General features: G+C 44.7%; 1 protein-coding gene across 1 annotated transcript in view; it reads left to right on the forward strand.

Annotated features, from left to right (window-relative positions):
• LOC144730701 (ephrin type-A receptor 4-like) overlaps window positions 1-27,380 on the forward strand; it is a 148,380-nt gene that overhangs the window by 108,181 nt on the left and 12,819 nt on the right. Inside the window, exons 9-13 of the mRNA XM_078611392.1 lie at window positions 1,738-1,863; window positions 4,073-4,258; window positions 7,950-8,011; window positions 12,346-12,558; window positions 17,693-17,845. Coding sequence (XP_078467518.1) covers window positions 1,738-1,863; window positions 4,073-4,258; window positions 7,950-8,011; window positions 12,346-12,558; window positions 17,693-17,845 — 740 coding nt within the window. The remainder of the gene's footprint in view (window positions 1-1,737; window positions 1,864-4,072; window positions 4,259-7,949; window positions 8,012-12,345; window positions 12,559-17,692; window positions 17,846-27,380) is intronic.

The following is a 27,380-nucleotide window of genomic DNA, read 5'->3' on the forward strand; positions in this document are numbered from 1 at the left end:
TTTTATGTCTTCAAGACAGCTTTCATTGATTCTCACAACACTTTTGCGACGGCGTGAGCTTGAAATGTCAGCCCAATTTTCGTTTTGAGCATGTTTACGTGTGGATGGAAACTAGAGTGCTCCAATAGATCCCACACACACACACGCACGCGCGTGCTCACAAGAAGGGTGTGGGGGGGGGGCGGGTGACCAGCGCTCAAACTCTGTGCAGATCGGTCAGCAATCCCGGTTCGCTGTGCTGCATGCTTCAAGCGCCTTGGATGTTCTGTCGGTGGAAGTCTCTTGCACGCAATCTCCTGATGAATACGCCAACACAATCTGAGATGTGCTCAATTATAGAGAGTGATTCATCTCAGCCAGGACAATGCGGGAAACACTGTTCTGGGAAAATTCAATGCGTGGGCTTTCGCGACCAATATTTTTCGTAGTTGGCCATCGAAACTCAGACATCACCGCGTTGATATCGCGTGCGGCAACTCCTGTGCCACCACTCCCACGCTTAGATGTGTTTTCATGAAAGGCAGAACTTTACTTAGTTTGTTGAATTACCGAGTACGTGGAGATTGCGTTTCAATTGCCCCGCTTTGTGCAAATTGCTTATTTGCATAACATAATCATTCACAAATTCTTATGCTCCATTTATACAAATGCTGTATAAACATGCGGGAGACAGATATCTACATATATATATAAGCACGGATAGAACTAGTTAAGCGTGGAGCTTTTTTATATCAATCTCCACAAAACAGTTTAACTTCAGAAATATGAATGGAAGACAAAAACGCTTGTTTTCCAGCAGTAGGGACAGCAAAGGGTTAGCAGTAAGCTCCTGTCAATGACGATGTGGAGACTGAGAGAGCAGACAATATTTTGTGATCAGACGGAGTGGAAGGTCCCGTAACTGACGTATGGGAATGGATCTATGCATGTTGAACTTCTTTCGCACCGTACACAACCAACTGTGCTGATCGAAGGAACGGGGTAAGGACACCAAACTAAACACAAAAAGCAGTTCTAAAGAATTGACTTTCCGATTTAGATGTAAAAGTGCATAGCTCCAGTGGCTTCCTGATATCGGAAGGAAAGAGTGTTCCAATCGGCTGCAGTAGCGCATCTGAAAACGTGCGATGCAGAGACCGTCTTTTGTTTGATGGTTAGCCAAAAGCTGCTGCGAGGATGAGCGGAGTTTGCATGTATGTATGTTTAACTTCTTTCACACCGTACATTGCCAACCGTGCTTAATCTGAGTTTGCGTGATAGCTTATTCTCCTTCACGAGAAAAGCCAGCCGAGGGGGGCGTTAATCAGTTCCTATTTTTAAATCCTTTATATTAAGTTCACTTGCTTGCTTGCGCGTTTACGACCGTGCAAATCTTTCGGTCGTTTTTTAACCCACTTCCCGTGATCCAATCGAGCTGACATTTTGCACACAGACTCGATGTGCGTGACAATTGATTTTCGTAGAAAAAAAATTCCAACATTTTACACTTTTTAGAAAAAATTTATTATATTTAATTACCAATTGCTTAATGGTGGCAGGCAATCATCTGACCCATAGGTGGCAGCCATCTCAAGCCAGAGGACGAGAGGACTCTAGCCGCCACGCATATAAAGGATTTATAGTGAAAAACTTTGTTTTTACGGGTTAATTTTTTTAAGTTTGAGTAAAGTACTGCGCTTGATGCTGTAATTACAACTTCTGGTTTTGAGGCATGTGTGTCTTTGCTTGTCTTTGCAGTGAAATTGCCCGGTCTGAAGATGTACATAGACCCTTTTACGTACGAAGACCCATGCGAAGCTGTCCACGAGTTCGCGAGAGAAATCGACGTCTCGTACATCAAAATCGAAGGCGTCGTTGGAGCCGGTAAGCGGATATCTTCACTCTCGCGAGGCGCCCGTCGAAGGATGGGGGAAAGTAAGCTGTAATGTAAACCAAGTGATTAATTATAAAACAGTCGTTTTCAGAGTCACTTGAAACTGAATGAACTGGTGACTAATTCATGAAATACTACTGCATGTATAGCTGTCCGATGTGTTTCCGGGCGTTATTCAGCACGTTGTCCAACGTTTCGCTCCACGTGCTGGGAATTCAACTCAATTCGGTTCCAGAACAAAACTCCCAGCGTGTGGAGCGAAACCTTGGATATCGTCACGCGGTGCACATCCCGAAAGCACGTCAGAAGACTACCCCCAGCGAACGCGCAACGTTGGGTTAACGTTGGGATGTGGTTGGAACCGTCGGGCCAACATGGGCCCAACGTTACATATTTACTGGTGAATTCATGACGTTAGATCATGCTGTGCAGTTTCACAACAATTTTTATTTCTCAAAGGTCTGAAGGCAACAAACTGATGTTGCGGTCCTCTGGCCTGTCAATGGTCATTTGTATTCAAGCGAGACTGCATTGTTCAATATTTGATCGTATTTGTAAGAGTCGAGCTCGCCCACGTAACCGTGCACATCTTACAAGCTCCCATATATGAACACGTACATCAATTCAGCACCAGCATACCGTTGTTTCCTATTACGTGGCAACCATCAACTTTATGAGCTATTGGGCCACTTAAGAACCGACTTGTAAAATCCTTCCCTTATCCAACAAAAAAACAAATCAGTGGCCCTGCATTGCAACGTGCATTTAAGGGATGAATTGCTTGTGATCATTAAGACATATTTTACTTTAATAAGTGGAAAATAAATCAGCATTTGTATGGGTAATAGTCACAGCACTACTGCATTCACATCGTCGGCAAGAATAATTTGCTTTTAAAGTTAGATTTATTTTTTAATCAAGGAATGCTTCAAATCATCTCTCAACACAAACAGTGCCCAATGAAACATTTACAGGGCCCGAGCAAGCATTTTACGTGGTGCTGGAATTTAATTTTGCTTCATTTTGACAAATTGACTCATTTAAATGAACAGCAGAAGAAGCGACAACGGCCGCATTGTAAATTTTAATTTATTATACATTGTTAAAGTTCTACAACGGGGTGGGTAATAGTTTCCATAAACTGACGAAAATCTATCGTAATGGCACTTTAATTTCGACGCATTTCATTTGGCATTGTTACACATCAGTGCGGGGGCCGGCAGAAACCGTATTTTAACTTCCACGCATTACAGGTCTTCCATATGTATTTATCAAATGAATTGCATTGATGTTGGCAGGAAAGCCTCACTTGCTTCTCAAGGCTCATTTTAGGCAATGTCCTGCTAAGTTAACGCAGGAGGGGACATTTTTGATATCGGTTTTCCCAATTGAGTACATTTTCCAAAATTTGGCAAATTTTGGCCCGTAAAGCCAGCATTCGAAGGCCTACTCTTTTCTCGAAATCATGTCACGGGATCTCTAACGTCCACTGAGAAGCGGACAGCGTGTATATTATCCTTCACGGGGAAACTTAATTTATGCAACGCGGTAATGAAGTTGACACATTTCCCCACCATCCAGAAAATGCCCAGATATCTTTGCACAGCTGTGAGCTAAACCGGCACAGAAGTTGCCAAACAAATGTTGTCAATGCCACCCCACGAACTGTTTTATCAGCGATCGGTCATTTTTTTCGTGAATTATCGAGAAGGAAAAAAGTGCGTGTTAACCTTCAACGGCCGGCGTATGTAAAAAGGTAAAAGTGCAGCCCTGCAATTGCTTGTCAATGCTTGCGCAAGGGCCTCCACTAGAGGAGGCTCTGGAGACTTCCTTGAGAGGGCATTGGACCTACGCTTTTACACAGCCAGACATCTTGGAAGAGGTGGGAACCCCCACACTTTGCGCCACTACGTTCGGCATGCCAATCGTACGACTGCGTGGTGTACCCATTTCCATTGCTGGGTGGATAGACGCGGGGAGAGAGCTAGGAAACTTGCACTTTGCTTTTAACTGCTCCGCCGTGACATCAAATTGAACCTGCGACGTCCGGATTGCAAGTCCGGTGCGCTAACCGTCACACGTCCCGAGCCGTAATTCCATTACCGCGGAAATTTGCCATACGAGACGGGGACAGAAAAACCTTGTACGATACTTATCAACCGGGGCGAGGATTTTGACACGTGCGCTTGCAATTGGCAGGCGAGTTTGGCGAGGTGTGCCGAGGTCGGCTGAGGCTGCCTGGGAAGGGAGAGGCCTCCGTGGCCATCAAGACGCTGAAGGCCGGCTACACGGAGGAGCAGCGCAGAGACTTCCTGTGCGAGGCCAGCATCATGGGCCAGTTCGATCACCCCAACATCATCAGGCTGGAGGGGGTCATCACCAAGAGTGAGTGATGCACTTTGTTCTTTTGGTCAACGTGCCAGGCACAGAGCGAGAGTACACGACGTCGGGACTGACCGGCATGAACACGTGCATCAACAGGTGGCTCTGGGTGTGATCTAGAGAATGGGTGAAAACAAGCAAAAGGAAAGAGGGGGAATAATATGAAGATGTAGAAAAGAGAAAGCTACGCTTTTTCTCAGGCCCCGTGAAATCAGTGTTCATGACGAGATAACATTTTACTCTTGCGGTGTCGCGATTATCGCAATATTATTTTCAAATAACTCTGCATTTGAATGTTGCATTAGTATTAGTATTGTATTTACTTAGTTTTTTTCCTGTAGAACCACTGCTAGTCAAGACTAATTAAAAGTTATTTAGCTGAATTTTCTGGCAACAACAAGTCTTCAAATTCAAAGCCTCCTAGTCATTGCAACCTTGGAATCCGCAACACGCTCGTCGTAATGCACGTGCTGCCAAATGCACACAACACATATTCAACGAACTACGACAAACGATATTTTTTGCAAACGAAATGACCGATGCGATTTGCCGCGGCTCTTGCATCGTACCGGTGTATATATCGTGGCGTCGCCACATCGCGGCAACCCCCGACTTTGTTCTCACCTTTGCAAAGGTGACATCGCCCCTTGAATACTGATTCACCACCCACGATGCCCACGCGGCCGCGCGAGCCCGGCAATGCAATGAAGCCCCATTATTGCAATCAATATAATCACAGGGTGTAAACTAGAAAAAATGATTCACGAGTGGGGGTTTGATGAAAATAAGTGAGCTAATGTGTGCGCACATACGAGTATTGACGGAATGGTGAGAAGAAGCTAAGAATTTTATATAGCGATCCCATTATTTTTTATATTTTCAGGTGAAAGGACCTCTATTTTTTTTTAAAGGGACTTCAGAAGAAGGTACCTTACTGCAGCCACCCTATGCGTTGGTGTGTGAGCAAAGGGCCTATGTAGTATGAGTTCGATACCCACTCACGGCCAACGCCTGTGACGATTATCTGAACCAGTCCGGGGTCTCCTCAAGGTCCACTCGGCCTCAAATGATTACTTCGTGCGATGTGTAAACATCGCCACTTGGGAAACGATAGCGTCTGGACGTGGTGCTGGCCACCCACCCCTTCGTCTGGCGTGCCGGCCTTTCACAGGTGCTCGCTAACAGCACTTGCCCAAACAGTTTGTTAAGGCGCACGCAGGGGATCTTTGTTGTTCTAGATTTGAAGCTTTCGTGACTGCAAGGATTCATATTCTTAGGTTTTTTCGGTAAAGTCACGTAGGTAAAAAAAACTTTAAATTTATAAAAGTAAAATGTGATTTTTATTTTATTTTTATTTTACTTTTATTAATTAAAATTTTTTTACCTACGTGACTTTACCGAAAAAACCTAAGAATATCTTTGTTGTTGTTTTGCTATGTATGCGTTGCTGCGTGGGTTCCTGTAAGCACGTGTTTATGTGGCATGGAGCGGCGGTGCGAGTGACTAGCACACCGCACAACTCCCAACCTTGACTAACACAGGTGTGAAAACCTACCCTGGACTTCCCCCGAAGTTGACTCGACCGTACAAGAGTACCTAGCATGTTGTGTGAACACCAGCAGTGGGGAGACAAAGGCAGCTGAGCATAACACTGACAACACCACCTCCTCGTGTGCTGTAGTGGCCTTGATAGGTGCTCACTATGCGAACTTGTCCCAGCAGTCTGTTGAGGCTATCCGGGCGACCTCTGTCTTTGTCTTGCGGTAGTGCCCATCTCTGTGTCTGCGTGTGCGTGACATTGCATCCTTGTAGGACTTGCTCCTGTGCTGTGTGCTGTGTGTGTGTGACCCCCCCGCCCCCCGCTATCTCTGATTCACGTCCCCACACCTTCTGGTGGTCGTCCATGCATTAGACACTGAGCCATGAAGGCGGTCTTCAGAATTCCGGCTGTTTGATTGCCACAGCTGCCCGGTTGTCTGTGAAGCATTGGGGGGAGGGATTTTTTTTTAAATCACAAAACACGAGTTAATTAGCAGCATAAGAGTCTGTATCAGATTCCAGATGCTAAGATGACTTGTTAAAATTACGGCCCTTTACACTACTAATGCACAAGGGATGTTTGCTGCATATGAGTTATTACAGAATGGGGATTGAAATCGTATTGTTTGGAGCAATGGCTCTGGCCTTTCAGACAAAAATGAAAACAAGTTCATTTTGCTGGTTGTGGGCAATGCAGTCAGAGTGTAATGGGTGAGCGCGTTTGGAATGTATGGGGCTGAAACAATGGGGGCAAGCTTTCTTCAATCCAGCTGCCCTCTGTCCACCGAGCGGTATAAATGGATGCAGCACAACGAGTCGATTGGCAGGTGTCCTCGTGGTGGGGTAAAGTGTGGGTATTCTCTCACCTCTCCCGAGACGTCTGGCCAGCGGGGAAGAGCAGGCCTAAACAAACATACACCTCTCGATGGGCTACCTTAAGCTGCTTCTAGTGGAGGCCCTTTTCTACCAGCAGCGGCGAAAGGGACTGTGGGTAAAAAAAAAGCGCCTTGTGGCTCATCGGATTCGTCCAGTATAAAAAAAAAAATCTGATTCTGGCGTGTGAGATTGCAGGGCTGTGCCTTCATCTTATACCGAGCAACAGTATCATCCTCTATGATCACATGGAATGTAAATAATTCAGCCTATTTACTCTGCATAATTTGTGTACATGGGTCTGTTTGAATATTTCTAAGCGTTATTAGATTCGGTGAAAGGTGACCGATAATGGCACGAAATTATCTCTACGGTAATTAACCTTGGCTCTCCTTATCGCGTTCCTGGTTACATCAGCAGTACGTTCCTCATCAGTGCATCACCTAAGGACAATACAACATTCAAGCTGTCCGTAACAACGTATATATTAGGGACGTTCCCAATGATTCATATTAATCCAAAAAATGCGAAACATGGGCCCAAACACCAACGTTCGGAAGATCCCGATTTTTTTTTTCATGTTTTGGATTGACCCAACGATGTCACGTAATGTAATGTAACTTTATGTGATGTCACATTTCCATTATCCCATCAAACGTGGTGTTATCTGGCAACGGCACGTAAAACAATTGCCTCATCTAAATTATCCCCCCAAAGAAATTCTACTTTGTCCTTTACGTACAAACCTCATCCCGAGTGTATATTATCGGAAGTGACGAATTGATACGAAAACATGCGCACGATGTTTCTGGAAGGGATAAGTTTGGTTATGGCAGCGGCAGCAGCAGCAGCAACAGCAGCAGCGGCGGTGGTAGTAGCAGCAGAATTTCGCCCACCCCAGGAAAAGTGATTTGCGAGCTGAGAAGGAATTATTAGCGAGCACTTGATTGAAGCTAGAGGTGTGTGACTAGCTACGCGCTTGACTGCATTCAGCCCTTTCCCTTGCTACACACCAACTCAGCTCTGACATATAACAGCCAGCTGCTAATTTCATGCCAAGTTGACCTGAGGGGAGGAAGAGCCCTGGCTGAAAATAGAAGCCAATTAGAAAATGTTGCATAAGTGACAATGTTTAGGAGGCTTCGGACGCAAAGCCAAAGTTTTGCGCTGCAATGGTAAGCTTGCCGGTGGGACAGTTGTGAGTGCTGTAGTATTTAGGTGGTTAGGTATGCGTGGATGCATTCGGTAATGAAATTCACTGATTGCAATGTGTGCCTTACAGGTATACCAGTCATGATTGTTACGGAATATATGGAGAATGGCTCTCTGGACTCCTTCCTAAGGGTAAGTGCGTTCGGAAGTAATGAATAATTAAATTTTGTTATTTTCGATACGAAAAAAAATGCTTCGTGGTTCAAATGCATTCGCTTAATGCAGACCTTTAATACGATGTTATTTGTGACGTTAATTGTGTGAATATTACAAGAAACGGGGCGTTAAGATTATCTTCACATTCGCCTAAACCTATCGGCTATACTGTAATGTTATAAAGCCCGTGTGTAATGTAGCGAATATCGCCCCATCAACCGCAATTTTATTTTGGCGACGTTAATTTACTCTCAGTACAACCATAACAAGGTAAAGGTGCAGCCCTGCAGTTGCTTGCTGCCCGCCACCGCTGGTGGAAGGGGGCCTCCGCTAGAGGTAGCTCTAAAACGAGCCCCTCGAGAAGGCGACTCGGCCTAATCTTTCATTAAAATGGTTGAAGAACACTCAAAACTCCACGTAGATAGGTTTAAAATCATACTCATTCTACTATCTCCTATAGGTACCTCAATGCCCTGCAGGTTGGCACATTAATTTATCCATCTGTGATAGACTTACCCTGCCTTTAAGCTTATGGATTTTACGAGTCCCCCACCACAACCAAACAATATTCAATGTGTATCTGCATCTTCTAGTTGCCTTCATATCCAAGATCTCGCTCTGAAAGTGAACGTGTAGTCTCAATTGGCTCTCAACTGGTCGAATATAATATTACTGGCCGACTAGCAGGCCTGGAAGTACATTGAGAGACAGAGAGATGAGCACGTTGATTGTAGAACATACCCAGGTTAAAGACTAAAGTTCAAACTGTTGAGAAAAGTAAGTGGGCTGGGACAGACCACGTTGCTGAGAAGGGATAACCGATGGTCAAGAATAGTGATGGAGTGGCAGCCAAGGAATGGAGCACGCCCGATGGAACATCCACTGAGGGTGCCACGATAACGATATTTTAACTATCTCTCCTGGTATGCAGGAGGTCGTGAGTTCGATCCTGACCCTGACGCCTGCTGTATATATGTAGTTTGCGTGTCTCTCTCCCCGTGGTCGCGTGGATTTTTCTCTGGGTCCTCCGGTTTTTCCCTCCACATTTAGATTCAACATGGATTTACAGTATTTGGTCGCTGTACATTTTCATGTGATAAGCCACTTTGGTGAGCTATCATTTGTGGCCAAGTCGCTTCTGAAAAAGAGAGCTTTTTAGCTCAGTGGGCCTTACCTGGTAAAATAATATATATATATATTTTTTCAGTTTTAATAGATTGGGGCGACGTGCAGGTGAATTGCAGACTCACGAGAGATGGAAACAAATTGTGGAGGACTTTATTCAGCAGTGAAAGAATCAAATTTCCCCTGCGTCTAAATATGTTTTTGTTTACTGCATGATTCATTATTATATCACCCTTTCTGGGCTATTAATGCACTTCCAAGGTTATTTATTTTAATGGGTTTCATAAGCCCTGACAGTCCATTTTGCGTCGTTCCTAATCTCTTTGCATGTTCCCAAGTGTGTATACATTCTCTTTTTTTCCACAAGTTTTGGATTTTTGTGAAGACTGTAACTATGTTCCTCATTCACCATGCTTGTTAAATGGATTCTGTTGCATTGCTACACGCGTTTGCGATGCTCATTACACGTTTATATTCAGTCAGAATATATGTTGGCCAATAGTATACATTTGTAAATATTCTTTAAAGGTTATTAATACGTGAATCATAATAATAATACGAAAAACGATGTCGGCTCATTTAATTGCCAATGCGGAGAGAACGGTGGCACAGTGCGAGGCCCTCTCTGCTCTTCACCCAACAACCTGATGTTGAATTTCGATTTAAAGCTTTCGTGACTGCAGGGATTCAACTTCTTGGTTCTTTCGGTAAAGTCACGTAGAATGGAAATAATAAAATAATACAAATAAAACATAATAAAATAATTCTCACGACGTTTCGGCCACAACGCAAGCAGCCGTCCTCAGGTGGAGAACAGGTCGAGAGACAGAGCCTGAGGTTGATTCCCAGCAACGACCAACATCAGTGGCGAGTGATATCCAAACGGTGCCAGAGTATATTTGCCCTCGCCAACCCGCACTGATGAGCGTGGCCACGTACGGTTAAACAACCACAATGCCCAATACGTCTGTAATCAAGGCTGTAACCATGTTGTTAGTAATTGCCAATGGACATATCGTAGGCCAGCTTTGGCTGATACTGTCTTGTTCGAGCGGTAACAAAGAGTCAAAAAAGTGATTTTGCTGCTCGAACGAGCATTGAGGCGGTGCTCACCTCCTGCTTACAGTTATGTGAGACAGTGGTGGGAATTCCACATTCCTATGGCAGGGGACGAGTCAGACCGTAGGCCAACCACTGCTGATTTCGCCACAAAGTGGTACTCATCACATCGACGCCAGAGGGGTGATGGGATGCGCCAACCGCCCGCTGCCCCTCCAATAAAGATTTCATAACATGGCAGTCGAGTATTACAATCGGCAGGGAAGCTTTTCAATGAAGCAAACAAGAACGGGGGAAAATGAACTTGCAATGAAAACGAAGCGGAGTGAGTGTGGTTCTGTTTTTGTCGGTGCCTTGCTCAGCAACTGACAAACGGCGCGGGCAAAACCACGGGTAAACACTGACGTGAATTTACAATTAAACGAGACAGGTTGAAAAGGAGCAACAAATTAAGCAATTAGTCTGTCACAGCGGCATTATTACACCCACTCATCAGCTACGGACGCACCAAATGGATATTTTTAAAAAAACGACATCAGCAAAAAGCATTTGAGCGCTGAATGGCCCTTTTCCAATTTACCGCAAACGCACGCATTTTTATTCGTATTATTATTATTTCATTCTCCTTCTATAATTTTGCAGAAACTGCCCCAGCCAAGGACAATATTAGAAAATGAGAAATGTGTCAGCTCAAGCGGACTGGATTTTTATAAGTGGCTGCAAGTTGTTACAAGTGGCAACAATTTCTCACCTTTGTCAATAACGTAACCATAAAAAAAAATTAGAATTGAGCCCTTGCTTTTTTTGTGGACAGTTTTACCGATTGTGTTTTTTTAAATGCAATAGTGAAAAAGTACCGCATTCCAGACACAGACAGGCCATATACAATAAGATGGTGTAGAAAACATTTTTTGTGCAATTCCCAATTTATGTTTTATTCAATGTCCCACTCTTGCATTAAATCCATTGCTAAGCGTCCTCGATATTGTGATATTGAAGTAAATATGTCACAGCGGGTAGGTCATAGACACTGATGCAAAAAAGCTATTTTTCAGCACATCAGTATGTTTACTTTTCATTATCAAGTCCCAGCTTTTCAATAATACTCCATCCCATGCTGTGTTCCACCTATTGATCATTTTGATCCTGGTCCAATTTGAATAGCTGCCCAAGCTATACACATTCTGCTGTGTTTTACAGCTATTACCCCTCATATGGATATCTCCAATTGTTTGTAGAATCTGCAGTACATGGCCTCAACCAGGCCGGCATGGCACGGGAGCGCAAGTTTGTGTTTCCACCGCAGAAGCCAGGTCGTCCTACTGATGCAACATGCGCTGAACGAGTCAGGACGCAAATGCAGACGACGCCTTGACGCTGTGTCCTCGTGCCGTATTGACTTGACGTCACACGCAATGAATGTGTCATTGCCTTTTGTCTTTAGTTTGTTGTCCTTCACCGGCACCTCTGATAAGCACGGTTTGCTACGCACGGTGTGAAAGAAGTTCAACATATATACATACATACGCCCAATTCCTGTACCTGCTTCGCCCCGAGTCAAATTCAAATGTCTTGCAAGGCCAACGCATCACGGTTTAGTTCTGGCTCAGCCTGGCAATGAGCGAGTAGAAAACGACGAACCTGCACCATGAGGCCCCCTATATCAGCTCTGCTCAAATATGCCAGTTGAATAGGGGCGTTTTTTATTATTGTTTTTTCAACCGTTCCTGATGTTGCATACTCCAAATGAAGGACGTGGGCAAGTGCTCCAAATCGAGGGCAAGCACATTTATTTATTGTGGTTAATATTCATCTTGTGAAGAACCGCACTGCACTCTGTAAAATGCAACAACACGTGTGTTACAACCAGCCTTGCTCCCGAGCCGCCATTAACCATGTGACTGGTATATCCGCGTGGTCATTCAATAACCCTGCCAGCCACCTACAGGCCCGACTCAGTCATCACATGCTTCTCTACACACATGCATTGATGCACTGCACAGCACATCAGGACCTTCACACAACCACACTTTACTCCCTTGCTGCACAAGGACATACTTAAAAGAGTGATCCATTCCTAATGTGCCACACTGATCATTTTTTCTTTTGTTTAACCCGCCTTGCAGAAGAACGACGGGCAGTTCACGTCGATCCAGCTGGTGGGGATGCTGCGCGGGATCGCGGCCGGCATGAAGTACCTGTCCGACATGAACTACGTGCACCGCGACCTGGCCGCCCGCAACATCCTGGTCAACAGCAACCTGGTGTGCAAGGTGTCCGACTTCGGGCTGTCGCGGGTGCTGGAGGACGACCCCGAGGCCGCGTACACCGCCAAGGTGGTGCGCAAAGCAAAGCGGGCAGGAAACACATGACACCGAGTCCCTGGGGTTGCCACCTGCCCCCGGCGCGGCGACACACGGGCTCGGCGGCAGCGCCTTTGCCGCTCGTTGCGTAGATGTGCGGTTCGAGCCCAGCGGCCGCCCCCTGGTTAATGCCGCAGCGTCTGCTTGGCGGCGGAAGTTGGAGATCCCGTGACCGAATTTGAAAAAGGGAAGGAAGTTATTGCGTGTGTACCGGCGGCACGATCCGACTTTGTGACGTTTCTTTTTAATTGCTCGTGTGACCCAATTTGGTGAAAAAAAAAATCTTATAGCAACATTGTCCCTGAGCGCAAAAATCCTGCAGACGATGCCTGCGAAACATTGCGCCTTCGTGACCGCCTTGCTATAAGAATGGCATACATACAAAGTGTCACACATTATTATTTGAACGTCCTCTTATTGAGGCAGATGTGCCTTGGGAAGATCTTTAATTCTTCCAGGGACTTTAAAAAATCTCGGTTTTTGTCAATTGCGTAATCCCATGTTCTCCGAATTATTATGGACTTAATTTTCTCCATATATTTAAAAAATAAAACGTCGGGGTTGGATTTTATAATCCAGTTTCAGGGTGTCTTGTTTTCCAGAGCATCCTACAATGTGGAGAATATAGTCATACAGCACTGAAAATCCAGAACTCAGCTACATGTGGTTTTCTCCTCTTCCGATACTGAGATATTTTTCCCCATGATGTGTCCCGTTTATTTGAACCTCAGAGGTGGCAACCCTATGAGTAATGTTGGCCCAGTGCACGCACACACTCACAGTCTAAACTGGGTTTTTTGTTGAATGCAAAGCATGGAATGTGTTTATGTTGCGAATGTTTTAATAGGGTTTTTTTTTTGCATGATCAGCAGGCACTGAGAACTTTTAAAGATTTTAAATGTGGAGCGCAAGCTCTGAAGTGTGTTTGTTTTAAGAGGAAGTTTCAAAAGAAACTTTTGTCCATTTATTTCATTCCCAGGAGAATCAGCCTTTTAATGGTCAATTTATCATTCAGCAGTTCGTATAAACTACTCTACCAACTACAAGGAGAAAATGCGTTTTATGAGGAGAAAATATATTTGAAATTGTATTGGTCTAATGTGGGTCATTTAAACAAAAAATTGTGTGAGTGAAAAAAAATATTTTATAACTTTATTAGTTTGATAATGGGTAATAAAAAAAAACATACAATCAGTTTCAGTCCCTTCATCAATTCACTGCAGGATGAAGGCCTCTCTCTCCACGTTGTGTCAGTCACGGTGGCTGTCTGACCATACTTCACCACCGTTGTTCGATGCGGGTTGGTGAAGAGGTTGGTTGCACACAATCGGTTCAGATATCACGATGCCGTTCGCCAAGGACGGGTCATCCACGTACTGACAATTGAACTCTGGTCACCTGGTGTAATATACCGCAGTATGCTGACCACAACGCCACCACTTCCCCAAGAATGCACGTGTGATATGCATAAGACGATCTTGTTCAACATGTTCTTCCTTTTAAGAGTTTTCATTCCACCCATAACAAAGTGTAGACTTTTTCGTTTGATCCCTGCAATTGTGGGATCACAAGGCCGCTCATTCAAAAGCGTTGGCTCAAAGCTCAGATTCCAGAATGATAATTTCAGGACATTTTGATGGACCACAAAACGATTTTCATTTATTTCAGCGATGTCATCAGGAGAGACCCTATCTGGCAGAGATTGTGATATTCAAAAAAAATGTATAATTAAACTCATGCATCGGGCTGCTATAAAAAGGCATTTGTATGTACGTTTTAAGCAATGCAGTTTGTTAGAAAATGTGACATTAAGTTGTGCTGTTAGGTGGGGAAACATTTCTATACAGTCATGATTCTCACTTTGCAATACGCTTAATGCGCGAGTGGTCATATTTTATATGCATAGTGAGAGTTTTTAGACTTTACCTGGACTTTTTTCTGACGTCTGAAAACATAACATAGTCCGTTAAAAATGTAAATTTTGCTGGCTAGCGCACGGACAGATCGATGCGCTGTGACGTCACCTGCCATCCAATAGTGTTGAGCCGCGTTCGTGCGTCGCGATGACATCACACCTACCTACCCCCCGCCCCCCTCCCCCACCCATCCTCCACCCCCGCCCGTTGGATCTCACGCAAATACGAGGGCAGTGCTAGTTTAAGACGGAGGGGGGGGGGACAAAGTAAGTTCCACTGATGGATGAAAACCTCTCCAAACACTGTGTTGTGGGTCGTTTGACCACACTTGTTGGAATGGAACGGTGCATTTAAGTTGCGTTCCTGGCCACGGTGATGCAAAACGGCAGCCCGTCAAGTGGCAGGTGATGTCCGAGTTGACCTTTGTCACCCCCATCACCAACCCACGGTGACCAGCGTGGTGAAGTATAAGCAGCAGACAAGCCTCATGACCAACACAGTGTGGGGTAGGACTTCATCCAGCGGTGGATTGAAAAATCGCTGAAAGTTATCATGTAACAAGACATTCTCTCATCAACATTTTTATTGTAAGACACTTAGGAGATTTAAAGCTTTCGTGACTGCAGGGATTCATCTTCTTGGTTCTTTCGGTAAAGTCACGTAGAAGGGAAGTAATAAAATAATAAAAATAAAACGTAATAAAATAATATAATAAAATAAAATAATGTAATGTCATATTATTTTATTATGTTTTATTTTTATTATTTTATTACTTCCCTTCTACGTGACTTTACCGAAAGAACCAAGAAGGCACTTAGGAGAGTAAGATGAAACCCAAACACTTTGCCTAGTATCGATGAAGTTATACTAATCTGGTAACATACGCCTACTAGATTATAAGACGCACTTCCAACTTGTGTTTGCAAATAAGGGGGGAATTTTCTTACAATCCATAGAGTACAGCACATGCCGAAGAACAGGTGATACTGCCCTTGGCAGTGGTGCACAAACACATATAACCCCAAAAAACGATGGTCTTGAGCGATGGGACTTCTAAAAGGTAATATTTGACAACCAGTAGCAGCTGCTGATCAGCTCTAACCACGTTTCTTTTGCACATAACACTCAAGTACACACTAAACACACGGTTTACGTTGAAAATTAATTAAGTACTAAATGCCAGAGGTGTGGACTCGAGTCATGTGACTTGGACTCGAGTCAGACTCGAGTCATGAATTTGATGACTTGCGACTCGACTTGGACTTGCATAACAATGACTTTGTCCCACCTATGAGATGTGGACTCGAGTCATGTGACTTGGACTCGAGTCAGACTCGAGTCATGAATTTGATGACTTGCGACTCGACTTGGACTTGCATAACAATGACTTTGTCCCACCTATGAGATGTGGACTCGAGTCATGTGACTTGGACTCGAGTCAGACTCGAGTCATGAATTTGATGACTTGCGACTCGACTTGGACTTGCATAACAATGACTTTGTCCCACCTATGAGATGTGGACTCGAGTCATGTGACTTGGACTCGAGTCAGACTCGAGTCATGAATTTGATGACTTGCGACTCGACTTGGACTTGCATAACAATGACTTTGTCCCACCTATGAGATGTGGACTCGAGTCATGTGACTTGGACTCGAGTCAGACTCGAGTCATGAATTTGATGACTTGCGACTCGACTTGGACTTGCATAACAATGACTTTGTCCCACCTATGAGATGTGGACTCGAGTCATGTGACTTGGACTCGAGTCAGACTCGAGTCATGAATTTGATGACTTGCGACTCGACTTGGACTTGCATAACAATGACTTTGTCCCACCTATGAGATGTGGACTCGAGTCATGTGACTTGGACTCGAGTCAGACTCGAGTCATGAATTTGATGACTTGCGACTCGACTTGGACTTGCATAACAATGACTTTGTCCCACCTATGAGATGTGGACTCGAGTCATGTGACTTGGACTCGAGTCAGACTCGAGTCATGAATTTGATGACTTGCGACTCGACTTGGACTTGCATAACAATGACTTTGTCCCACCTATGAGATGTGGACTCGAGTCATGTGACTTGGACTCGAGTCAGACTCGAGTCATGAATTTGATGACTTGCGACTCGACTTGGACTTGCATAACAATGACTTTGTCCCACCTATGAGATGTGGACTCGAGTCATGTGACTTGGACTCGAGTCAGACTCGAGTCATGAATTTGATGACTTGCGACTCGACTTGGACTTGCATAACAATGACTTTGTCCCACCTATGAGGTGTGGACTCGAGTCATGTGACTTGGACTCGAGTCAGACTCGAGTCATGAATTTGATGACTTGCGACTCGACTTGGACTTGCATAACAATGACTTTGTCCCACCTAAGTGCTAAATGCCACATTGAACGCGTGGTAAAATCTCGGGAGCATGAAGCCCAATGCTGGCTTTAAACTTAGTTTGAGACGACAAAGTTTAATTCAACTGCACGGACAACTGAAGAGAGTCCTACAGAGGCACTTTGCTTAATTTCCCATGGTAGAAGTGTGGCAACGGTCTGCAGCATGTGAAGAGTTCACTTGAAATGTCTTGATTACATTTTGAAACACGTTCCCATGAAATACCTGTCATTTTTAACAGACGGGTACTCCTGTTGATTTCACGTTTAAAGTTTAGAGGCCCCTGTCAATCCATTGCTGATCTTTTCAACTTGGTGAAGGACCAGCTCTGACGTTAGCTTTGACCAGGTATTGAACTGGTCACCGTTTAGAGCGCAGTGCACTAACCTCTGCGCAAGTGGTAACACTTGTGCCTCAGCAAGAAGGACCTGAGTTCGATTCCTGACTCGGGTGCCTGTTCGATGTCGATTTTTTTTTTGTATTTTCTCCCACCTGCTCTGCACGGGTTTCCTCCGGAAACATTATCAGCAAATGACAAAATGTCCTTGACACAGTGCAGCAAAAATCCCCCTCTACTGTGAAAACTTGACGGTACCCTGCTGCTGAAAAAGATTCGTTAGACTCTCGTGAGGCTCTCCTGGGTAAACAAGTGTAATTAAAAACAATAGTAGTACAATAACAGGAAACGATGCGCTCGGGGAGCAGATTTCCCAGGTCACGGTGCTGTCGTCGTCGACAAGGTTGATAAGGTTGTGTGAATGTCGCGTTCCGTTTGCTGCTGCTGCTGCTAGCAGGGAGGGAGGATCCCGGTGCGCTGGACGGCCCCTGAGGCGATCGCCTACCGCAAGTTCACTTCTGCGAGCGACGTGTGGAGCTACGGCATCGTCATGTGGGAGGTGATGTCCTACGGCGAGCGGCCCTACTGGGACATGAGCAACCAGGACGTGAGTTTGAGTTTTTATTTTAATTCTCCCCCCCCCCCCCCTTACTTCCATCATCTACTGGACTCGTGTCCGATCGATGGATTTTTTTTAAACGCGCATCGGAACTCCTCGAGTCCGCGTTGATGTTCGCCGAAACCCTTGAAACAAAAATCCGCGATGAAATGATGCGACGCGAAAGAAACATCTCCTCGGCGGTGAAAACGCGATTTGCGATTTTTCCGGGAATTTTAGGGCGTTGGAGCGGAGCGAGGGGGAGGGGGGGCCACCGCGAATGTTTGAGTTGGGGACAGGAGGAGCGCGAAGGAGAGAGCTTCACTGTCGTGGAGCATTCGCGGTGCGCAGCTGTTTTCCTCGTCTTCTTGGTTCTTTCGGTAAAGTCACGTAGAAGGGAAGCAATTAAATAATAAAAATAAAATATAATTAAATAATTCTCACGACGTTTCGGCCACAACGCAAGCAGCCGTCCTCAGGTGAAAAAACAGGTCTGTCGAGAAGACAGCGTTGTGGCCGAAACGTCGTGAGAATTATTTTATCATATTTTATTTTTATTATTTTATTACTTCCCTTCTACGTGACTTTACCGAAAGAACCAAGAAGATGAATCCCTGCAGTCACGAAAGCTTTAAATCGAAATGTTTTCCTCGTGTTATTGTTCGTGGATCAAACGAGCCATTGGGCATGTGGCTAAAGGAAAAAAGAACTGGTTTGTGTGTGTGAAAGCAAATCCTGCCAGGCATACTGCACGTTGAATATAAAGTAGTATCTTTTGTTGAGAACGGATAAGTCGTTAAAGATCTCAGGAAGCTGTTTTGCGAGAGGAGGCCATTACAGCCGGTGGTTTCTTTACCAAATTATCCAGACCCACAATAATGGAACATTCCTTACTGCAGTTCCCATTACATTTCCCTTCCCGGGGTATAACGTTGGCACAATTACCCTCCTTGTATGCCCAACAGGTGATTAGCCCATTAGTGCGGTTTGATGGTAGAGAGAAGGCGAGTGAACACATTTCGGACTCAAGTCCAGGTCAAGTATCCGCAGTATGCAGCGAGCGCCGATAAATCCGTCGCAAGAAATTAAAAAAAAACCACACGGTGTCATTTAAATACGCGTTACATGGCGATTTATACGACCGTTGTTTATCTCAGACTTGCATTTCGGTGAGCTCAGTACAAAAGTTGTATTATACGCAAGTTAACATCACATTTTTCACACACAAAGGGACCCATTCACGGGTGAATTCATACCAGATTACGCGTGTAATACATTTTAATTCTTCACAAGCGATGGAGCAAGATAATTCTCATCCGTACTAAACGCCGTTGTAAAAACAGAATTGTTCCACTGTTCAGTACAATAAAGGGAAAAAGATGAATTTGACTGTGCCAGGCGGACTGCCACAGCGAGTTGAATGCTCAGGCAAGTCTCGGCTCAGGGAAAACTACACACAGATGGGTCATGTCTCGAGTAATGTAATTAGTGCCCATAATTTTATCGGATTATGATTTTACACTGCTCCATTCTTTATGCACTTTTTTTGTTCATCCGTCGGTCTAACTCCAAACTGGCTTGGAATTCAACGGGGTTCAAGATGGATTCACAGCGATCAGTGTAAAAAAAACTGAGCCTTTGTTTAGCGCGCGTCCAACTCTGCCATGCCGAAGGGGGGGGGGGGGGAATCCAGGATAAAAAAAAACATTAAAGAAAGTTAAGCACGAGCATATCCTGCGTGCATGCGTTCATGTCAACCACGGTCTCATATTCTTAGGTTTTTTCGGTAAAGTCACGTAGGTAAAAACATTAAAATTAATAAAAGTAAAATAAAATAAAAAATAAAAATCACGACGTTTCGGAGGCAACACAAGCTTCCCTCTTAAGGTGGAACCGTCACAGCCACGACAGCTCGTGATTTATATTTTTATTTTATTTCACTTTTATTAATTTTAATGTTTTTACCTACGTGACTTTACCGAAAAAACCTAAGAATATGAATCCTTGCAGTCACGAAAGCTTCAAATCTAGAATCAACCACGGTCAACTGTGACACGTTTATCGATGGTAGCCCCTGTGGCTATTAGGCCTGAAGTATTAATGAGCGTTTCTGTTACTGCTCACGAGGAGGAGCCACTTTGGGCTGCGTTGGGATGATTTAGTCGTGCAAGGGATCCCCCCGAGAGACGAACGCTGTCACTTTTTAAACGTCAGCACACCCGCGTTTTGAAATTAGCCTTTGTAAACAGTTAAATTGAGAAATCGACTTGTCAAACTGCGCATATTATCAGGCTTGTCCGTTCAGCAGGCTATACCCATTGTTAAATGTGGTCATCTCTCAGCAGAGGTCGCAAACGGGTTTTGATTCCTTACCCGTACCCGTACCCGGCCGCACCAGGGTCGCAAACGGGTACCCGTACCCGGCCGTACCCGTACCGGGTATCGGTTACCTGATTGCGACCTCTGGGATGAAGCCATGTTGCAGGCGCGGATGGATTGATTCTAGGAACTTGAATTGTGAGAAGAGACAAGACGTTGGGAAATGAGTGACAAACGGTTACTCACCAATGACTCACGGTCTACCCGTACCCGTATCCGGCCGCACCAGGGTCGCAAACGGGTACCCGTACCCGGCCGGGTACGGGTAGCCGGGTATCGGGTAGGGTACGGGTATCGGGTACGGGTAGCCGGGTATCGGGTAGGGTACGGGTATCGGGCACCCGGTTGCGACCTCTGTCTCTCAGTTCACCATTGGGGATATATTTCGGCTCACAGCTCACCTGTAGCTTTCCGCTACGGGTGGGCCGTCAGCCAATCCGCTATGTCTCTTGACGGAGTTCCCATCACAACCGCACACTTTGCCTTCACTTTAATTGGCAAAGGTGGCAGAGCGGTCATCATACTGTGCTAACGAAAACGAGCCCTTCATCCACCAGTGGATAGACCATGGCTGACGATGATTTTATTCCACATTGCAGATTTCCAATTCAGAATGTATTGCACGACTTGTATTCACCCTCCTATGAGCACAATTGGCTACGTACGGTTGCGAAAGAAGTTCAACATACATAATACATCGCACAGCAATCCGGGGGTGGAGAGATAGCACAACGGTTTGCACACTGTGCTTTGCGCCTGCAAACTTGAGTTCATTGCCTAAGAAACTTGGGAAGATAAACGATGGGAGGGAATTCCGACGTGGAACAGTGCGAGGGGGAAAACGCGTCAAGCAAAGTGCTGGGAGCTGTAGCGCGGTGGTGGAACACAGTTTGGATGAGACGAACCAGTGTCGGAATCGATGAGGGGAGTTCATGGGAATGGTAACCCTTGTAGATTTGAAGCTTTCGTGACTGCAAGGATTCATATTCTTGGGTTTTTTCGGTAAAGTCACGTAGGTAAAAAATTCAAATAAAAATAAAAAAAATCACGACGTTTCGGAGGCAACACAAGCCTCCGTCTTCAGGTGGAACCATCACAGCACGCTCACTGTATTTACTTGATACATTTACTTGATACAGCGAGCGTGCTGTGACGGTTCCACCTGAAGACGGAGGCTTGTGTTGCCTCCGAAACGTCGTGATTTGTTTTTTTACCTACGTGACTTTACCGAAAAAACGCAAGAAAAATGGTCACCCTGATAGTAGTGATAGAAGAGTTATAAGGAGGCAACTGATTGGGGTGAATCGCTGAGTTCTGGATGATCAACGAACCTGACCTCGTTGCGTAGAATTCTTTCAAGTGCAACGAGGCACTGTGTGGGCAAGGTTCCAACTTCCGCACAATTGTTTGCTTCGAACGTATGCGAGTGATACATTTGTTCACGGTTAAGGAAAGCTCTGTGGAAGTAGTTGTCGGAGTGGTGGCACAGATGTTAGCGCACTGCTCTCTAAACCCGGCGACCTGAGTTCTCTACCTGGTCACAGACAACAAATGTCAGCGGCGAGTGACGTGTTAAGCGAACCGGTTTTCGGCGAACACTTAACCAATGCGCAGTGACCGTCGTGGTGAAGTATGGTCAAACAACCCCCCCCCCAAAAAAAAACATGACACCACATTCAGATGCCTTCAGTGAGTCGACAAAAGGGCTGGTTGTGCTTTCAGTTATTGTCGTGATGAGAGATGTTGCCGACTTTGCTCGTACCCTCAATACAACTCATGCGGCGTTGACTCCGTGGGTGAAGCCCAATGGTGCAAGGGGTAATATGCCTGCCGGCATTCATGCATAGGACTCCTGTGTGTGCCCAGTAAAACTGCAGCGGATTGCCTTCAAAGGGCACATTAAAGACCTTGTGACATAATTCCCAAGAGAAGACCTCCTGTGTACTTGTGTCGTGGCTTAAATCCAAAGTTGGAATAACTCACGACTAAATCGCATGTATTTATGTGAAAAAAGGACCCTTCTTTGTTTAGCAGCTGGGAAAGTTCACCGGTAGAACAACTGCGTGTGGTTTTTTTAAGGTCGTGAGTTCAACTTCCACCAATGGCCAACTCATCCCCATTATCCCATACAAAGGACAGTAGAACTATTATTGCCACGTAGCGATCAAAGCACTGTGGAGTGCTTTTCAAGCACCGAATTTGTCTCTGAAAAGCAGCAGAATGACAAGACGACAGTTTTGAAACGGTGCATGTATCCCGCAGCGTCAACATCGATCAGAGACATGGAGAACGGCAAAGGTAATGGAAGAAAAGCGAATGATAGACATCGATTTAAGGACATAACTGGGCATGGGGGTAGGGCACATCACGAAAGGGATGTTGGCCTATGGACAAGCCTGGTGATGGAATGGCATCAATAACAAGAGAACACACCGGAGAGGAGTACTACTAATGAATTGGGAGCAATGAGGTCAATGCAATGGTCAGAAGTGAGATGAAAACGTGGAATCTCAGGATCGCGAGGGGTGGCGTTGGCCATGGGGAAGCCTGCATCCAGCTGTGGATAGATAATGGATGAATAACATTGGATGTCATGACTTAAAGCTTTCGTGACTGCACGAATTGATATTCTTTGGGTCTTTCGGTAAAGTCACGTAGATAGGTTAAAAGAAATAACAAAAAGAACAAAAACTACGACGTTTCGATCGCAACACAAGCGGTCGTCATCATGACGACCGCTTGTGTTGCGATCGAAATGTCGTAGTTTTTTGTTCTTTTCTTTGAACCTATCTACGTGACTTTACCGAAAGACCCAAAGAATATAGTGAATGTCCTATGTGGAGGATGGCCTCTGTCAAATAAATCTAGAATTTCCATCACATTCAGAATCACTAATGTGTATCAGAACAGCACCTCTGATCATTTGACCATGAAGACCCTAACTTTTTTCAACATCTCTGGTTATGCAAACCGCTCTACCAAAAGTAATGTTAGGTGACATTTGGCTCCAGCCGGGTTATAAATAAAAACTTCTCTGCTGGAGAACATCGCTTTGAGAATTCCACGTGTCATAAAATGCCATTACAGTGAATAGTGTTGTTTTGGTATTGTCGGTATCATGGACATTTGATAAGAGTCACTGAAAATATACTTGCCATTTCTCAACAAATCAATTCGGGGTAGTGAAAGGAGTGCAGGAATGAAAATTATCCAGCACAGGCCCTGCCTCTCATGAACAGGCTCCCAAATACTATCCTCGTATCTCTCTTTTCCACTTTACAGCGGAGCCGTGCTAAGGCCATGCCGAAACAGCTTGGCCCGGCTAAGGAGGCAGCAGGTTGTTTTTTCCACTGCAGAAACCGAACCATACCGTTGACGTCACGTGCATCATTAGCCCCTATGCCTGGCCCTGCTTGGCCCTCAGCCAAAGTCAGATGTTTTTTGAGGCCAGCATATAACAGTTTGGTTCTGGCTCTGTGTGGAATGTACGTATGTGTGTTGAACTTCTTTCGCACCGTACGTAGCCAACCGTGCTAATCTGAATATACTGAGATAAAAACCACCAGATCCATGATGGCCCCATGCTGGCATGGCTTGCATGTGCAAGTGGAGAATGAGTATTGGTATCGTGATGCCCTCCTGAGGATGGCGACATCTCTGTCAATGTCAATGGACCCCCAGTTGAGATCCCTCCTAGGAAAAGGCAATTATTATTTTTATAAATATATGTATTCTGTTCGTGTACGCGTAGTTAATAAATAAATATTCCAAACTACATGACACGCAAATGGGGGGTGATAGCCTCAGCACAAAACCTGACACCGCTGCCTTTCCACTCACATGTGCGAAAGAAAGTTCAGATGCCAACCGCCGCACATTTTATCTCCCGACACACAAACACACGTACGTGGATAGACGATGACCAAATCGCCAGAACGTGCACGACCTTGCCGAACCTTAGACTCCAAGCAGAGTTGAGCCTTCAGAGTGCTCGGATGCGTGACCGCCATGCAGAAAGTGGCGAGGCATTGTGGGCAACAGAGAATCCTTTCCAGGAGGGTCCCGCTTGGAATGGACCGGTCAGTTTTGCTGTTCAAGTTATTTTGTGCGTGTGGGAGATGAAGTGCCCGGAGAAAAAACCAATACGTGCAATAATGATTTCAACTTGTAGGGCGCCACACAGTATTTCCTCACTCTCGACGAGAGGGAACCGCAGACGAGCTGCTGCCAAATACCCCCAAGCTCAGAGATCCTCTATATGTGGTGTTATCAGCCGATTAACTATTTGTAAAAAAAAAAATCACCAGGTAAGGCCCACTGAGCTATACAGCTCTTTTTTTTATAAGCGACCTGGTCATCACAAATGATCGCTCAACGAAGTGGCTTATCATCTGGAAATGTGTGGCAGCCAAATAATCTAAACGCACGTTGATTCCAAATGTGGAGGGAAAACCCGGAGGATCCCAGAGATAAATCCATGCGGCCACGGGGAGAGAGAGACACGCAAAATCTAAATATACAGGCGTCAGGGTCAGGATGGAACCCACGACCTCCTGTATCCCCCGCGAGGTAGTTAACATCTTAGAAACCAGACCACCCAGAGAAAGCCGACGTGTGTGAGCAGGTGAGAGATAATATTCCAACTGCGCTCAGACAGGTCAGAAACCAACTTGCTGTGCCACTTTCTGTCTTGTGGTCACGATTTCAGTGGAATACGTAATCTCCAAGTTTGCTAGATTTACAGGCGTGTACCACCACACCCACTCATGATTACTCTCACTTGCGGTTTTGTCGCGGATTACTGTCTTATGCGACTCGAGCATCGTTTGGTTTTTCATACATGTGATTGCAAATTAGTGTAATGCGTTTTTGGGAAAATCGTAATCTATTAATATTGTGTTACCTTGTTCGGGTCAGTGCGTATGTGTGTTAAGGTAAACACATGTCAATGCAATCGATGACATTGAAAACCGACACAGTGTAAGCAAACGAGGTACTGAATTCATGGGTGCAAACATTGCAGTCACCATAGTAACATTTAACGAGGGTAGAGGAAAAGGGTTGTTTGAGTAAGATTTTACACAATTGTACGCAAGATTGTGCACAAGATTGTACACAATTGTCCGTCAAAATTTTGCACTTTTTAATGGTATTTATTTAACGGCCGAGTTTTTTATTTATTTAAACTTGACCTAATTTACCTTTGCTGAAGTTGAATGTAACATGCATACATATATACTTAATTTAATTCTTATTATTACTGTTTTACGTACCCAGATCGGCCCGGAGTACTGTTTTGACAAAGCGTTGTTCTAATTTGTGATTCTAATTGATTATTCCAGTGTATTACAAAGCTAAAGGTGCGCCCCTGCAATGTCTTGCTCAACCCAATGCTGGCAGAAGGGCCTCGGATATATATAGGTCTAGAGCCTACTGGACATCTGTGAAAAATAACTTTATAACTCATTGAATTCCTCCAGAATAAATAAGTATTCTGGTTCTGAGAGCCCCTATTGAAAAGGTGTTTGGGCTTACCCTTCCACGCTATAGCCACACACTGACAGACTTTAGCTCACCACACATGACACACAAACTGTAGTGTACTTATTTATACCGGTGAATTGATAGAGGTGGGGGGAATTTAATAAATGCGCCCGGTGTTTCAACTGCCACGCCAGAAGAGTTTAACCAGAGCACTATGGATGTAAAGTCCACCGTGCTCACGTTTACACCATGACAGCACACACACACACATATATAAAATTAGGGTGGGAGGAAATGTTCAAATATCATAAAAGTAGCACAAACTAAAAAAAAACATTCCTAAACCAAATCGAATGCATATCAATCTTTGATGACGCGTCTCAAGAGACTATACTTTCATCCAAGTCCACGTACATTTTTTTCTTATTTCACAAGACGAGGAGAAGAGTGGGAGAGACACATCCAGTGTAGTTTTTTGTACTTTTGACAAACTCCACTTTGGGTATCGCATGTTGTATTTTATATTTTATACGTCAGCATTTGATCTAAGGGCAGCTCAGGAAAAAAAAAATGTACATTGTCATCCCGTGTTTTAAAAGAGATGCGTGGCAAATGCCCAAGATTTTCCACAAAGCTTGGCGCTGCGAATAGAGTTGCAGTGCGCGGGTCGCTGTTAGTCATCACCACCTTCCGTTACTATGGATAGATGCTCCGATACAAGATGCGTTGATTTTCACGGCTGTCTCTTTTGGGTTGTACAGCACACGTGGTCCGCCATCATCTCCAACATTTTACTGTCCGTCGTGGGGAGCTTCTTCGATACAACAGTTGAAATATGCATTCTAAATGAGCACCTTGGTATATTTTTTTCCTATTGATGCTGCGAGTTGTTTAAGGAGTTTGTGAATAAAAAAAATCGGCTTAATTACATTCGGCCATATCGTCAGACCAGCGTCGACTGTTAATTGGCAGTGACATGTGTCACATCACAAGCTTTTAATCCCTAAAATGTCAAGTGGTGAATGAAGGACATGGCAGTGGGGATATCCTGCAGCTGAACTAATTATGAGCAAGGCAGGATACACACGTACATCCTAGCAACCGGTAAACAGGCTTCACATGCTTAAGTGTCACACTCATCCAAAAAGTATCTGAAAAAATGGAGCACAGTTAATGGAAATATAACGTCGTAATATTCGGATGGAGCACCGTTCAACATTATTCAAATATCAGCCTACGTAGGCCTGGGTTTGAAGAGTAACGAAGACAAGTGGTCAAAAATGTTGCCCTCCCCAAATTGGTAGGACCGGTATCTGAAATTACGTTTTTTTTTTTTTCACCGAGTTAAATGTGATTTGATATTTTGAGTCAGCAACCTCCAAGACTTCCATGGAATAGTTGCCTTTTACATTTTTTGCTTTGATTTCTTGCAAGCATATACTGGACTCTCCATGTGCCGAATGTCAACTCTAATTTACATCACTCATTCAGTCACTCCGACCACCTATGTTAGATACACTGTATTTTCACACGCATGAATATAAACTATTATCATTCTGTCATCATTACCCATGTCCCATTTGTCGCCGAACATTGGTTTTGCCAGGATGAACAGTTCCCTGTCTAACACTTAAGGCATTTGACGGCGAAAGTATCCAGGAAGGGGCATAGTCTTGTCATG

This window comes from Lampetra planeri, chromosome 36, assembly GCF_965212315.1.
Source record: "Lampetra planeri chromosome 36, kcLamPlan1.2.h2, whole genome shotgun sequence".
In the NCBI taxonomy this organism is placed as follows: domain Eukaryota; kingdom Metazoa; phylum Chordata; class Hyperoartia; order Petromyzontiformes; family Petromyzontidae; genus Lampetra; species Lampetra planeri.